At 35.1% G+C, this 17,788-nt stretch overlaps 1 protein-coding gene across 4 annotated transcripts in view; it reads left to right on the forward strand.

Annotated features, from left to right (window-relative positions):
* The first annotated feature begins 658 nt into the window (after positions 1–658).
* The window catches only part of Alas (5-aminolevulinate synthase), a 440,304-nt gene continuing 423,174 nt past the window's right edge, over positions 659–17,788 (forward strand). Inside the window, exon 1 of one of the 4 annotated variants that reach the window (XM_069838039.1) lies at positions 659–812. In XM_069838039.1, coding sequence (XP_069694140.1) covers positions 774–812 — 39 coding nt within the window. In that variant the 5' untranslated portion in view covers positions 659–773. The remainder of the gene's footprint in view (positions 813–17,788) is intronic. The other 3 variants (XM_069838041.1, XM_069838053.1, XM_069838048.1) reach the window with 3 other exon arrangements.

Below are 17,788 nucleotides of genomic sequence, written 5' to 3' on the forward strand. Positions count from 1 at the left end.
CTGGACCCCGGACTCATTTCACAGGCAATATCACCTTCATCTCATTCAGACGCTAAATAACCAAAGATGTTGATAAAGCGTCGTATAATAACATACATACATACATACATACATACATACATACATACATACATACATACATACATACACACTTTCATCTCTTTCAATTCAATTCAGGAGCGGAGTTCGTGTTTGGGATGGCTCAGAAGCCAATTACGCTAAAAACGTTGCTTTGTTAATTATTAAGTATGGAGGATTGTGTTCAATAGGAAGTTACCTATTAAGTGCTAAAGTTACGCTGGAATCGCATCGTATCTCTAGAGTGGTGTGTTACAATTATTTTGAGGCCATTTTCAATAACGTAAGTACGTTATTTTTTTCTCCCGTGTGCTGTGTGGGAGAATATCAAAGTTTCACCAGGACAAACATATTCATTATATCGTAAATCTGCCGTGTTGTGCGAACTCATGGAAAGTATTGAGTCATAGTGACTGCTTTGAAATGAAAACATGCGCATTAAACCTGTTATGAAATATGTCGAGTCATTTGTATCGTCAGGTCTTGCTATTTCTTTTGTGGATCTTTACTGTTCAACTGCAATTACGTGGTCAACTTGTCTCTCGCGTCAGCTAATTCTTCAGAATGGGCGGTGAAAGTTCTGCCATAGCTCCGCCTATCTCTTTTACTACCAAGTTCGTCCTACTTTCGACAGAGCGGCAGTTGTTCTCGATCAGTTTCAGCGATCAGATCTCTACATACACGCTCTCGCCAGGATGACAGCGGTTGTTTGGACCAGGTGTGAACCTGCACAGGTATGTGAAGTTTTTTTTTCTTTCTTTCCTTTTTTATCTCGAAGGAATATCGCAAAATTGTTTTCACTAACCATACGTCGTACAAGGTCATGAAGACAGCGCTTCCAACGCGTACAGGAGCACTGAAAGTGGCTTGATATTTCTGTGGATACGCTTCGCTTTACAGGTTACACTGTACAACAGTGGTATTCACTAGAAATGACAAGAGTGCCGGATATAAGAAACAGTACCTGTCGGAGAGCCGCATCAAATTTCACAGTACTCAAACTTGGTAACACACAGCCTTATTAAATTTATGGATAAACACTTTCATTACTGATTACTATCATTGATTTTTATATTATTAGTTAACTGCTTTATATTAATATTTTATTATTATTATTATTATTATTATTATTATTATTATTATTATTATTATTATTATTACAAAATTTTAAGATAACTTACAGTTATGTTGACTACTGCTGTGAAGTTGAAGGTCGAACTCCGCTACTCTCCTGCATAATTTTGTCAATACGAGCTGGTTGCTTTGTGGCCTATTATAAGCAGGTTTTGTAAGTTCACATTGCACAGTGGTTCCGATCACCTCAAAACCCGGCCAAAAGTATTTAAAGCTAACTGACATGTACTGTTTAAATTTGTTATACTACATTGACTTAAGTAAGTCACAAAAAACAAATATACTTCATTGTATTACCCATTAGACCATTGGTTCTCAACCAATGGTCCGCGATCCTCTTTTTTAATTTAGTTTTCATGAATTATATATAGCATTGATTTAAAAATGAAAAACATTGACATTTTCATTTTATAATATTACATATTACATCAAGCATCATAAGAAATTAGTACAGAATGGTGTTTTAAACTCAAATGGAAATATTTTCTGTTTCAAAAAAATTGAGAAACACTGTTTTTCACCATCTTTGATTATGAGATCTTACCTGAGGAAGTCATTCACTATCATCACTTTCATGCAAAGTATATCCGAACTGAGGATGCGTTTCTGAGCAGAGGAGGTCAGTTACTTCTCTGGGAAGATTCTTCCTTCTTGGTTTCATCTGAAGCTGTTTTCTAAGAGAGGAAATGACTGGGTCTGATGTCTCTAGAAGTCTGTGCATGACGTCGACGTTTGTAGCGTCTCTTGAAATTTTGCGGGAATGAGATTCTCTGTATTCTTTGAAGTGCTTATTTCTGACTTCCTGAGCTTCTTCGGACATCTGTCCAATAGGGAGTATTGCGGAAGAGATTATTGTGGAACCAAGCATTAATATTTTATGGACAGAAGTGGGGATATAATATCAGGGGTAAAGAGATATAAAGTGTTCGGCAGTTTTCCTTGCATAATATTCAAATGCTTGAGTGTTGATTGTAATACCACTGGATATTGATTTTAACACTATTCCAAATCGATGAATTATTTCTCTGTCTAGCCCTGTAATTTCTGAAGATATGTCTTCCCTGTTGAAGAATGTTCTGGCCATATTGCCATCATTTGATGTTCCGCTGCCCCCCGGTTTTGAATGGTCGACACAAAGTCCCAATTCCCTCCAAAATTTTTGTTGAATATCCAGCTTCCGTGTCTCAACTACTTCTTTATTTTTATTTCCTCTGACTTGCCATTGTTTAACTTCCAGCCTATAAGATATGTGAAGCAAGCATTCGAAAAAACGAATCCAAGCGCGCAGTGACGAAAGACCAAATTGAAATGTTGATGCATCTGTAGGTTTCGCAGCCAAAACGTTCAGTTGGTTCGTCATTTTCGGGGTAGCTCCACAAACGTAACAGTTCTGTGAAGAAGTTGAGGTCATAGCGTTACACACTTTGCCATCTACCATAGTTAAGATTAATTGATGAGTTACTTGTGCCTGTTTTCCCTTGATGTTGTATGAAGTTTTTCTCAGATCTTTTATTTGAGTATCTATATTGGAAGCTTCTTCCTTTACAAAATCTTTTGTTTCTTTCTTAAATTGAAATTTTATTGGTCGACAAAATAAAGTAGAAGAAGGTTTAGGATTCTGTCACAACACTACTTTTTCAGATTTGTAATCAATAAAGTAAAGCTGTAGTGGTACCAAGGACGTGAAGAATATATCTGAGTCGGAAAAGTCCCTTGTTCTGTTCTCTGTTTATATTGTGACTGTCCGCTCCTTCCATCGAATCCCCATTTAAACAATTATATAAAATATTTCAGGTGTTTTTCTTCTGTCATGAATAATACTGGTTCTTGTACTTGCATAAATCTCACTGCTGTATGATCTAATAAATCCTGAAGTTTAACTTCTGCACAGTCTTGTGTAAGAAGAACATTTTCTGGGTAGCATCGTTTTTTAGCAGTTAAAATGTTGTGATATGATGGGTAGATGTCTGCTTTAAGCTGTTTTGCTCCGTGTCTGCAAAAGATAAGAATATTTGGTATCACCGGTGTCTAAAAAGAGAGCTAAAGCATTATCATTGTTATATCTCTCAACGGAATTTGTGCTAGTTGATGCTGATGTCCAGGCTCTTCGTATTTGTGATGGTCTTGGTATTTTTTCCATTTCAGCTAGTAATTTTGCCGAATCAGTGTTCCCACTTTCCCTGTATTTCATTTCCGCTGCAAAAGAAGTTAATGATTCCACACGTTTGGAACTACTTAGGTTTTCTGTTTTCCTTCGTTTCGTCCTCACACTACTCTTCAAAATCCGCGTGCGGTCTTCCCCGCCTTGAAGATGAACGAATATTGACATCAATGTCAGAAATGAACTCACTGCTAAGCCATTTTTTGTTATCTTTAAGGAATCTATCTCCTTTTCTACCAGCTCTGTCTAGTCGTCGAAACAACTCGCTACAAAATCGGGAAATATCCCTTTTTAGTATTTTCAATTTTTCTTCAGAGCTTTCAATTCCCGCTTCTGCTATGACATGATTCAATAAAAATGTCTGTTGTTCCTTTCTGGCACCGGAGTTTTGTTGCCATATCGCATATAATGTTTCTCTTTTCCGTTTATACGCCATCTTGCAACCTATCATTAAACAAAGAAATTCTAATTAAGGCGGCTTTTTAAACAATACAATACTAAGTTGTAGTGATATTTCATAACCGTAGATTGAAATAATAATCATTATTTATGATATAAAACCACAGTTCATATTTTTCATTTAGTATAAACTTGTAATTGCAATTATCGGTAATTTTACGTTCTAACCTATTCCCTCAATAGCAAACGTTTCTTGATATATCATCAAAAGGCGCAAGAAGGCGCAATTTTTTCTTCTAAAATCCAAAAATAGAAATGTCAGACAATATCTTCGGACATAAATCAGAATCGGGAGCTTCGGGAAAATTTTGTAGGTCTGCGTAAATATTTTTTTTTTTATTTCCGACGGTAGATATTTACTACGGTATTAAATACTTTAAAATACAACAACTAATAAATGATATGATTAAAAACCCACTGTGTCAGGACACTATAGACATAAAGAAAGTCAAAAAATATATTACTCACCATATAAGAAAAGATTAAGATGCCAGAAACGTGTCTTGAAACGCGCGTCAGAAATAAGCTTTGCGGCAAGGGACCAAGCACATAAACTAACTCTCACTTTCACCTCTCACCACTAACTGAGGAGGGTGGAAGTGCATTCGTCATCTGCAGTTTTATGACCCACATACATAACACAACAATGGCAGGTAAGGTACATCCTGTTATTCGCACTTTCAAAAATCGATTTTTTGCCGGGTTTTGAGGTGATCGGAACCAGTGTGGCATTCGTGAGACGAGATCTATGTTTACCCTTGATGAACTTTATCTTGCTGAAAGTCATTTCACAAATATACATTGATCCAAAAAGACACAACATTTTATATGCACACTACACCAAGTTTTCGAACTGTTTTTTCTGGAACTGTATTCCAGAACTCTAAAACTGAATTTGTTTTTCGTTCTCTTGAAAAATACCTTCTAGTTCTGAATCCTGCCGGAGATCAGTAAGTTGATAATTGAGATTTCTAATCTCAGGGTCAAAAATTGACAACCCAGGTACATCTTCTGTCGTTACTGACCAGGGATTTTTAACTAATCGAAATGGGTTTCGAAACTTTCGAAAATCATTCAATCTCGCGCTGAAATCATGGCGTAGTACAGTGAGCAATTCTATTACCGGTTGCAAGTTTATTTCTTCCTCTGAATTTTCTTGACTAAGATGTTGGAAGCATAAGGAACTAGTAAAATCATGATTACTTAGTTCTTCTGTATATGTTTTCAATTTATCTTCTAAATAAAAAATTGCATTTGTCAGTTGAGTAATAAGTTTATTTGTACCTTGCATTTTAATTTGGACATCATTCAGTATTGATGTTATATCAGCCTGAAAGCCAACATTTAATCACCATGAAAAATAGTATAGTTCAGGATATTCTTTAACTCGATCACTTAAAAAGACTTTCATTTCATGGCGAAGATTAAAAAATCATTTCAAAAGTCTCCCTTTACTCAACCACCTGAACTCACTGTGATAAATAACATAATTATACTGTGCATTATGCTCTCTGAATAATTCTATGAATTGCCTGTGATTTAGTTCACGTGATGTAATGAAATTAGCAATGTTAAATACTTTCTTCATCACAGATTTGAAAGTTTCGTAAAATTTAGCAACAAGATTTTCGTGTTGTAAAATGCAATGATATGTTAATAACTGGTCTCCATTTAAATGCCTTTTAACAGAGAAATAAATCCTGTATGACAACCTATCATTGAGAGACAACCGTCAGTGCACACTGACAAAAGTTTGTTCATGTCAATTTTGTATTTGTCGAAAAATGAATTAACTGCTTCAAAAAAATCTAATCCCCGTGTCTCACCTGTCATAGGTATTACAGTTAAAAATTCTTCCTTTACAGTCACTATCTTATTACGATATTTGACAAATAAAAACAACTGAGAGTTGAACCAATATCTGTGGACGAATCCAGAGCAAGGCTGAAATAGTCGAATTCACGAATTTCATCGAGAGTACAAAGCAGTATGTCTCTCGACATTTCGTTAACTCTCCTAATACAAGTAGAGTCAGAAAGTTGTGACATTTTATATCACTTTTTCTCTGTTTTGCATTTTGAAATGTAGAAAATAATGTGTCACATACGACAAGAAACACTCCTTAAAAATCTCTGCATCAGTAAACGGTTTCACTTTGCGTGCTAAAATTTCTGCTACTTGATACGATGCTTTTGTTGTTAATTTATTTTTACTTACTGTGGCAAACATCATTTTTTTTTTGTTTAGACACTATTGACATTTTTAATGTTTTAGTTTTTCTGCTCTCGGTTTAGAATCTTTAGGATACTTACTGTCAAATTTTGAATGCACGATATTATAATATTTAAGATTAATCGTTCATAACCTTCAACTATGTCACGACATAATAAACACATAGCACTGCCTTCCTTTTTAGCAGGTATGAAGAAATAATCATACTCCAAACTATCTTGAAAAACACTTCCTTCGTCTTAGAATTTTTTTCTTTCGAAAAAACACCACCAATTATTAAACACTGCACTGCAATAAACTTACTACTATCAATTAATTGTTCATCTGAAAAGAAATATAACAGTAACTGAGCATTCAGTCGCTTGTTCATAGAAACTAAGAAAAATGCAGATTTCATTTTGAAAGCTTCCGACGACGATGAACAAATTAAAACGGTCTGCCAAACAAACGTACATCTCACCAAAACCAATAAAGCTGAACATAGAAATTTAATACATTGCATTGTTGAACACGTGCGCTACTGCACTGCACTGCTAGGAATGATACAGAGATATCCAAAGTTTTGTAGAATTTCAATAAATATATATTTACACATAGAATTTACATTTCAGAATTTAGATGTAAATGTAATGAAAGTAAAATTATTCCAAGGGCCACAATAAAAAAATGTCCTCGAGAGCCGCATGTGGCCCGCGGGCCGCGTAATGAGTATTGCAGCTGTACAAGGTTCTGGCTTTTCAGAGCATACAATGCACAGTGAAGATAAGTGTAGTTTCAGCTTCAATGCATTGGTATAGAGTCGCTTCACAGAAGATTTGCACGTCATATTTGCATATTGTTGAAGCCAGTATAATTTTCAAAAATAATTAATTTATGTGTTATGAAATTTACGCTACTTTATCATTTTAAAAGCATTGCATTTCTAAATTTTCTGCTTTGACTATGGCTATACAGTTTCTACAGGTCTTAAACAGTGATGATGGAAATATAGCGATCATAGTTTTATTCGAGGTAACGAGATGTTGAATTTTTGTAATTCCTACAATTTTCATTGTATCTTCTAGAACATATTTATTCAGTTAAATATCGCTGAAATATATCTGTACATTTGTTATCTTTATGTTAAGAATTGTGCTCAAAAATGTTTTATAGGTTGTTGTTGTTACGTCAACTGTCCGAAGACAAGTTTGAATTTAATAAATGACACAAATAAGGCAACTAGGCCAGAAGATAATGGGGTAGGGTGGCCAATTCCTTCCCCCCTCCATTGCATAGAATCGTCTATTAGGTACATATTCCACTAATCAGACTTCAGATGCATACAAATAATTGTTCTTTCTCTAACACATATCATCAAGTGTGATGTACTGCCTGATAATAGATGTACATATGAGCCAGAAACTCAATCGGAGGTATATTTTATAAGGTATTTTTTATTTAAAATAATTGCTATTCTTAGTAAACATTCATCTGAACCTCACTTATAGATAATCAATTTCGCAATAGTTTAAAATTAAGCTAAGATTTCCTATAATGAAAAGATGAATTGGTTATATCCCGGTCAATAACCTTCATTAGGCCTAGTAAAAAAATTACTTTGAACATTACATTTTTTAACTTCATTGCCGGACATAAAAAATCACAGTTATCTTAGCAATAATGTGTGTAGGCCTATATGATTGCACCATTTCATGCGCTGACTTGTTGCGCATGTGTAAAGTATCATTACTCTAGGTGTGGCCATTCAGGAGATATTTTATTTCTAGCAAGTTAAAGCGTAAAAGTGGGGCGCGCGTTAGGTAAAGGCGTAATGTTGCAAACCGGAAGATCGAGGATTCAATTTTCGAGGGGGTCATAGATTTTTCCATTGATCTAATCCTTCCAGCCGCATTACAGTTCTGGGGTCTACTCAGCCTCTAACAGAAATGAGCACCAGGGACATTTCCTTGCTGGTAAAGGCGGCGGGAACGTAAGACTGACATCTCTACTGCCATTAAATGCCTTAACCTCTCGCCACCCTCTGAGTCGATTTGGCTTGCCATGTGGTTGACTTTATACTTTATATTGTACATCAACCCAGGGACCAAATTCCAACCGTCATTCGCAGGTACACTGACGTTCAAAGATATCTGACCTACGATTTTATGATCGTGTAAACGAACTTTCCAATCACGGGATATGTCATAACCAAAGATATGAAAAAATCCTGACAAACTTTGAAAGAGTTCCGCTAATTACCAATAGGTGACACCATTATTGGGACGGTTAAAAAGTGTCAGGAAAATTATTATTTAGATTAAGCATAAATTATTCTCATAATTGCAGTATTGAAATAAATAATGGCCTAAGTGCCAAAATATGAGAAACTGGGTTAATGGTGAAAATTAAATCTATGTGTCAATGCCTGTAACGTATAAACTGGGCTAACTTCAAACACCAGGAGAAGTAGGTTAATATTATAACGAAAGATGACAGTTGACTTATGTACACGGCATTGTTCCATAAAATGTGAGCTATGTACCAAAACAAAGCCTTCAAAGATGTATCCTGAGATCCATGTATCTTATCGCTTTTATTACCAGGTAATTTGTTAAAAAATTCCCTAACCTTAAATTTCAACAACTTCGTAAAACACCTGTGCAACTTGTTATGTACTACATATGCAACTTCAAAGCCATCCTAGTAATAAAGAAAAGAAGTGCAAATTAGAGCTACACCATGGCAGAATTGAAGCAGCAAATAAAGTTGTGAAGAAAGACAACAGTCAATCACAAACACCCGCCAGCACGTCATGTTCACCTGCAATGCAGCTCCAAAAAGTTCTGACATTACACACACTAACTCACAGTGAAATGTATTACATGTATCAGCTATCAAATTATAAGCTAAGTATACATATTGCAGACAGAAACGAAGGACATAGTCATGTTCCTGTTCACGAAGGAATGTGTAGTCGAAGTGGCAAACTAGATACCACCCTGTATTCATAAGGCATTTACATTTAGCATAACTGGGAAGAAAGTTTTAAATTTGTGACATGACAATTACGCTGCACAAAACAGAAGCAAAATAATGTTATTTGAGCGGTTGCTAATGGTACATTTCATTAAATTAATCGTAAATCCTTGGTAAATGGACATTCATACATGAGTTGGGATAGGGACTTTGCGCAAATAGAGAATAGAATGAAGAAAGAGAAGTGTGAAGTACCTTTGGACTTGATTAAATTTATGGTAACAACATCGAAACCATTTCATGTCGCCATTATAAAAGAAATAGACTTCTTGGGCTTCAAAACTGTCGCAGGTTCATTACTAAACACCACTAACATACACATCACACAGGCTAAATGGATCAAAATTACACAGGATAGATCAGGCATTGTGCAAGTGAAAAGAACCCTCAATTATTTGGAAGCCTGGAGTAACATTTGGGTGATGAAGAAAAATGTTGCACTAGAAACAATTTCGCTGACAGAGTTCCCTCAACTGAAGTGCGGAAGCAGACTTTCAAAGAAAAAAATAAACAATCTAAGACCTATGTTTCCATTCTTGAAGTCTGAGAACAGGGGATTCTATGAACAGTTATTTGAACAAGAGTGATACTTAAAATTGCACTGTGTTAAAGACCGAATTTATTTTGTTTTCTAAGTTTATTTTTTATTAATATCTCTGGTACATACATAATATTATTCATTTTGTTCCTAGTGGACTATTCGTGTAAATACTTTGGTACTTCACTTTTTTTCAATTTGCAATTTAAATTGCAGGAGAACTGTTCAATAACTTTGGAAATTAAAAATTATAGCTAATGATTAAATCATAATTTTTCTGTATAATTACCCATGATTATATTATTTTATTGTTAAGTTTTTTTGTTGCTTGAGTAAATATGATTTTGGTACTGAAGTCATTATTTATTTCTATGCTACAATTGACAATATCATCGGTTTCCAGCTAAATATAGTGTTGTTTTACAATCAGTAGAGTGGTATGAAAAACTGAATTCTATAATGCGGGTATATTTACGTACGATTGGCTATTATATTCGCCATATTCTATTCGTTCAAGTAATAACTAAAGAAGTCACTAACAAATTAACGATCACTATCGATTAGTAGGGTCAGATACCTTTGGACGTCAGTGTACAATTTTCTTTACGAGGTGCTACTGGCAGGCTACGACTGCCTTAGAGGGAAAAAGTTTTGACGTTGGGTTTCGCTTCATACTTCCCCAACCATGTACAAAGCATTACTTGTTGCAAAAATATGTGTTTGAGATACTGACGATTATAATAAATGTTTTCAGTATTCCTATGTGGAAAATGTATTTGCCATAGTTGCCTGTCTGTGTGGCTACGCTCTCGTTCTGTTCAGTTTCGGTAATGTGGTGTGAATTTCCCCGGACATTAAGCTTCTATTTTTCTAATTGAAACATTATTTCACTGTTTAAATAACAATAATGTCTGCGATATTTTGCTAATCGGCTCTGACAGTTGAATGGCTTAGCAGAAGAAGGATCAATCGCACGTTTTTTTTAACTCCTGAGGGCTTGGTGGGAGAAGGCTCAATCTCATGTTTTTAAACTTCTGAAAAAAAAAAAAAAACTGACTCTTCTTTCACCAAGAAGGCAAGCAGTGAGTTATGTTCCTCTTCTTCAATAACAAGAATAACAAAGTTAGGCGCATCCCATAACAAAAGAAACTTATGAACTTAAAAACTAGATACTACCCGCTATCATAGTTTCCAATATATGCTGTATATATACATATATACTGTATACATATATAAGTTTAATAGAAGAGTGGGATAGGCCTTCCACAAAGCCCTTCACTTTTGTTCTTGAATTTTTCTTATGTAATTTAGATTCTAGAGCGTAACGTGCCTAAAATTATTAATTACGACCACCCATATAAACAAATTATGATACCCACTAAAATATTTATTAGCCTAAATATTCGAAGCTTGAAACTACGAGGGCGGATCGGAAAGTAACGCACAGTATTTTTTTTCTGCGTTGGTATTGTGGCGGATGTTGACATTTCACCGAGATATTGTTTGAAGTTTCCACTACAGACACGATTTGTTTTGCATGTGCAGCTCTAGTGAAAGAAGCGTGAACTATGCAACAAATATGGCGCTTGTTAGTGTCGTCAACTTGTGCAGAGCATTTAATAAGTCTATGGTGCAGAGAAGCCAAGTGTTGTGCGATTCTTGTGGGCTAAAGGACATGACCCGAATGAAATTCACAGGGACATGCTTGGCGTGTACGGGGAAGACTGTATCGACCGTAGCAACATCTCCAGATGGTGCGCATTCTTCGCAGATGGCCGCGAGAACCTTTGTGATTCACCACCAGCGAGTTAGAAATAAGAATATAGAGTAGCGATCGTGCCGCCATATTTGAAACTTTTGAACCTATGTTTTAACTGGCCAACAAGTGGGCGTGGTTCCTATAGGACAATACGGAAATTGACTGTATAGAACATGTTGCATCATATGAATCTTATTTTATATCGCATTAACCCATATACTCCATTTTACTAACACTTCTTTATTTTAACAGCTGTCAGGAAACCCATACAGCAACAGTTTATTCCATACATCTTACGTTAACATCGAAGCTTAAAAATGTGGATACAATTGGGCGTGGTTCCTATAGGACGAGGCTTAAAGGGCTGTATTTAACTTGTTGCATCTTGTGAGTCTTATTTTATATTGCAGTAACTCATATATAAAATTTTTACCAGTGGGAAGGAAACCCACGCAACATTTTATTCCCTACATCTTACATTGGCATTGAAGCTTTAAGATGTGAAACAAATACAGAAATGGGCTTGGTTCCTATAGGATATTCTTTTATTCAACACATGCCACATTTACAATCTGTCTACAAGGGACATTAAGTAAATATTATAAAAGAATATGACATGAGTGGAGATGTTATCCCATGACAACACTCCAAAAGAAAAATAACAATGTTTCAAATAGCTGTATTAAAAATGAATGGAAAGTCAAGAGCATTGGTCCTTTTAATTCTTCTTATTGTTTGACTATTATCCAGCAAATTTAATGCATGATAATTGGGATGTTAATTTAATCGGTGCAGGTATTTTTTACTGAATTGAGAGATTTCTTATTTCACAGTTGAAATGTTGAGTTCACGATGAATGACATCATTACGGACATGCCACGGTGCAGTGACAATGGAACGTAAAATTTTAGACTGATACATCTGCAGTATTTCAATGTTTGATTTGCTAGCAGTTCCCCACAGTTGGATGTCGTATGTCCAGATTGGTTTTAGTATGACGTTACAAACAAGAAGTTTATTTTCTAATTACAGTTTTGATTTAGGTCCCAATAACCAATAGATTCTTGATGTTTTAAAATTTAATTCTTTACGTTTAGTTTTAATATGTTTACGCCATGTTAATCGGCGATCTAAATGCATACCTAAATATTTAACATCGTCTGCTTCGGGAAGTTCTTCGTTGCAAAGTATTACAGGAGGACAGTTTGTGCAGTGGAAGACTTACAAAATAAATAGTGTGGATTTTCAGTAACAAATATAATTAACAAATAATGAATAACAAATACATGAATGATTGAATGGAAGTAATATCTAAGTATGAAGTTAAATGAATGAAAGGAAAAGATATTACAAATTAATCTCAAATATACATTAAACCAATCACTGAACCGTCGAGACTTTAAGCAAGCTGGGCCAATATAGCTGCCAGTCGTGGTACAATCTACTTAACAAATTCCAAGTAGTAGGTTTCTGACCTATTAAATCGTTTAGCCGCTGGAACATTCTCGCAATATATACTCAACAACATATGAGACTTTAACATCACTGCCCAGCCACTATCATAATTCTTAATACGTGTCCTATTAGATTACAATTACCATAAGAATGCAGCTAACAAGTTCAATATATATTGACTCCGTATTCCATAAAGAAATAACCCAATATACAGCTGTCACACGGCTGATCGATGTACACATAACTAATTAAACATTAATCTTACATAGAATCTACACATAGTAATAATCTCTGTACTATTACAACAAACCTGATGCCCAAAAGAGAGAGAGAGAGAGAGAGAAATGGTAAATAATATACAACCGACGATAACTTCGAATACGTGTACTCGTTTAAATACCAACTGAAGCTCAATACACTCGGATTCATAAATAACACCGTGTAGAAAGTAATGATAACCAATTAGGAATAGTAAGTACAAGAATAATCACAAGACCCATACGATTCAAGTTTCATTACACGCACAATTACGATGTAAGCAATAAAGATCGTTAATCACCGCGATTTCACCAGACTGTCCTGGAATTTAAATTTGAGGTAACTCATCACAATTATATAACCTCACACAATCCCAAATACGTAAACCAAGACCTATCATCAGCGAGTGATTTCCATACACGATCCACCAATATATCGCAAACACATACAACCAAGTGTCAAAATAATTTCACAAGTTTAATTTAACTACTCCAATGATAAATCTGATACAACCTCATAACACAGCACTGAATCCCAAAATAGATTCCAAACAACCTTTCATATCGCCCGTAGATTCCTAAGTGAAGTTAATAACACACTATTCTCGGAACAATCTTACACATCGAACTTAAGTTCCAAAGTGTAGTTTACTATTCGAGGTCTGCTTCCTGAGTGTAGTTATCTATACGAGCCCTGGTTCCTGAGTGAATTCAAATATAACTGAGCGTAACCAAAAAAACCTCGCCTCCCTCTCTCTTTTGTTTAACAAAAGCAACCGGCCAATGGAAAAATTAGGTACAAAAATGAAAGGATAATTGGCGCTATCTATGATATGCTGTCGGAGTGAACTCTGTCGGGCGAGATGGTGTACTAGCTGGATGACTGACGCGTCGAGCTCGGCTCAAATTCTGGTTCCGAAAGTAATTTAATAATAATAGTTTTATTTTCCCTGGCAGAGTTAAGGCCATCCTGCCTTCTCGTCCACTGAACTGATTTGTTTTCACTCGCTTGTAGTCTCCATTTAGTTAGCCAGTCTTCTGTTTCTTTCAATTCATTCTGCATGTTTTCAGAAGCTGTTGATGGCAAGAATAGAAGTGTCATCAGCGAAAGTAGCCACCAATACTTTATTAGAAATTGGGAAATCAGCTGTATAATAAATTGTATATAGTATAGGGCCTAAGACTGAACCTTGAAGTACACCTGAATTTATATCATAGAATGAGGAGAGATGTTCTCCGAACTTTACTTGAAAAATTATCGATGCTAAGTACGATTGAAGTAATAAATAATAGGGTTGCGGAAGCATGACTTTCAGTTTGTAAAGTAGACCAAGATGCCAAACTTTATCGTAGGCTTGTTAAATATCTAAAAATACAGCAGAGCAATATTTTTTTGTTTCTATGGCATCTTCAATTTTATTGACGACTCTATGAATTTGTTCTATTTTAGAGTGTTCTCTTCGGAATCCGAACTGATGGACAGATATAATATTGCTGTCAGTAAGAACTGGAGACAATCTCTTTAAAAAGAGTTTCTCAAATAATTTAGATAGTATTGGTAACGAACTAATTGGACGATATGAAGTCACTCTTCATTTGGTGGTTTCCCTGGTTTTGGAATCAAGATAATTTGATAAACTTTCCACTGTGCTGGATAATAAGAAGTTCTAAGAATTCCATTAAAGCCAGTTGTAATAAACACAATTGCTTTTCTCGGGAGTTCGAAAAGAATTTTAGCAGTTAACAAGTCATAGCCAGGGCATTTCTTTGGATGTAGTTCTGTTTCTATTGCTTTCTTGACATAGTTTGGCGAAAAACTCGGAGTTAGTGAACACATCTGAAGTGGGACACTGAGAAATTCATTAATTTCATTATCGTTGCAATTTACTGGATTTGGAGTGAAAACATTTGCTAAATGACTTGCAAAAAGTTCAGCTTTCTCTAAGTCACTTCTGGCCCAATCACCATTTCTTTTTCTAATTGGAGGTATCGCTCTCTGAGGACGTTTCAGTTTCTTAGTTATTTTCCACAAAGAATAGTCATCTCTATTTGTAGCACTAAGATTTACAAGATAATCATTGAAGGTTTCATTCTTTAATTTAAAGAGAAGTTGTTTTAATTCTTTGATGCTTTTATTTAGTTTCGATTTGTCTTCAGGTCGTCTATGATTTTGCCAAATTGCTCGTAGTTTTTTTTCTGAAATTTTATTCTTTATTTCTTTTGGATAATTGATGCAAGTTTCTTCTTTGGGGCTCAAAACTGGAGTAGATTTCCAAGCAGCTTGTTCAATTAATTTTGTTACATATTCAGTGGCAGTATCAATGTCTGTTTCTGATTTGAGGGGAAGGTTAAGAGTGATATTATTTTCTATCCAACTTCTGAAAGAGTTCCAATCTGTATGTTTGTTGTAAAGCGAAGGAGAGTGTATTTTATAATTACTGTTACACTTATTGTGGCTATAATTGGAGTGTGATCAGAACAAGTATCAAAACAAGATTCAACATCAATATAATTGTTACCTATTCCATTGACAATAAAGAAATCCAATAAATCAGGTATTTTGTTTGGAACTGTTGGCCAATATGTAGGTTGGCTTGTAGAAAGAGTTTCAAATGTTTTATTTGTTACACATTGTTGTAATTTCCTTCCCCTTGGAGTTACCAATCTTGAGCCCCACATTGGATGCTTTGCATTGCAGTCACCACCTACAATAAATTTGCGACCTACATTTTGGAAGAAATCGTCGAAACGTTCGCTAGTGATTTTATACTTAGGAGGGCAGTATACTGCTGAAACAGCTAGTGGTCAGCTCTTGTCTTCTACTATGACGGTAGTTGCTTGAATATCCCGATCTTCAAATTTACACGATTCGTATTGGCGTAAATTTGATTTAACTATTACTGCTGTTCCTCCATGTGATTTTCCATCGGGGTGTTTTGTATCGTAAATTGTATATCTTGGAATATTGAAATAAGTTTTATCTGTGAAGTGGGTTTCAGATACAAGTAATACGTAAAGTTTATGTATATTTAAAAAGAACTCAACCTCCTGGCGTCGATTAGCCAGGCCTTTGGCGTTCCACAATCCAATACGAAGAGACTGAGCCATTATGCTAATTTGGAAATGACTGTGGTTAGTAAGTTTCTTAACGTCATAGTTTGTTCGGCTTGTTTTTGTATTATAGCTTCCAACCTATTGAAGGATAGCAAAATGGTTTTCATATTTGCAGTATCCGACTGAGTAGAACTGTTTACATCTATGCATGTTTTTTTGCAGAATAACAGAATATAAAGGCCTCTCAGGCATAATTGGTTGTGCTGGAGGTGGTGGTGTTGATGATTGTGACAGTTTGTAAGTATTGGTTACTTCATTTACCGGTGGATATCTCTTGGTGTACAGTTTAGTTTTATTTGGCATGTTTTTATGGTACTGAATTTGTTGATACATGACACAGCCCTTGTAATTCGCAGGATGATCACCGTCACATAGGCCACAAGTTGCTGCGGTTTCTCTGGATTTGGTGCATGTTGTAGTGTCGTGATCCCCACCAACGAAAATACCTTTTACAGTTAGATTTAGTGTGGTCATACAGTTGGCATCTATGACTCTGGACAATATTTGTATTTGTACGTGGGCTCTCAACTCTAATTCTGGCATTTAAGAGGAATTCCATATTGTAAATACTTTTGTTGTTTTCATGTGGTTCAAGATCGATAAATTGTAATGGCAAGGGATCTTTGCTGGCTCGATGTCTGATGTTGATATTTCTTACTTTATAGCCACATTCTTCAATTGCTGAGTTTATGTCTTCTATAGAAGTAGAAGGGTGTATATTCCTAATTACAATACGATAGCCTCGGTCTTGTTTTAGTTGATAAGTATGAAATTCTGCATTATCTTTTGAAAGAAAATTTACTAGCTTCCTGTAGCTGTCAATTGTTTTCGCCATACGTTTAATTTCATTATTACGTAATGTTTTATAATATGTAATTTCATTTTTTTCATAAATGTCATTCAGTGATAAATGCCGAATTAATTTTACAATGTTTGTAACACCAGGAATAAACACTGAAGGGGGTTTAGGATCTTCCGACATTTGTGAAATCTTATTAACATTATTACTTACTTCTTCAGGTTCTGTTCCATAGTCAAGTTGCATTTAATCTACATTGTCAGTAGCTAGCACTGCATACCGGTTCGAATCTTCTAAATGTTGTCGTTTAACAGTAGTCTTCAGGGATTTGGGATACCCTTGTCATGATCTTTTATAAGTCTTCGTTACTTGCCAACCTTCATCGGAATCGGATTCATTGTCTTCTAAAGCACTGATAGCTTGGGACTGTAAATGTACAGACTCACTAGTATGTGGCGTTAGGTCCAAATTAATAGTAATGGTCATGATGGACAATATTAATAACGATAATTCACTAATAATATGATAATAAATAGTATGTAACACTATAAATAATCTATAACATATACTTGATAGAGTTCAGAGTAATAGGTTGCTAGGAACTTGTTTACTTGGCAACACTTCTGGAAACAGTTTTTATAATTAATTTAAAACAAATCTTGAAATTCACTTCAAATAAGTAGTCGAACACGAAGAAAAGATAATTCTGAACTGAAATAACAATGAAATTAAAATCGTATACTCCCACAACTTGCAATTAAAGCAAATAATTTAACAACTATTTGTT

Source organism: Periplaneta americana, chromosome 10 (assembly GCF_040183065.1).
Source record: "Periplaneta americana isolate PAMFEO1 chromosome 10, P.americana_PAMFEO1_priV1, whole genome shotgun sequence".
In the NCBI taxonomy this organism is placed as follows: domain Eukaryota; kingdom Metazoa; phylum Arthropoda; class Insecta; order Blattodea; family Blattidae; genus Periplaneta; species Periplaneta americana.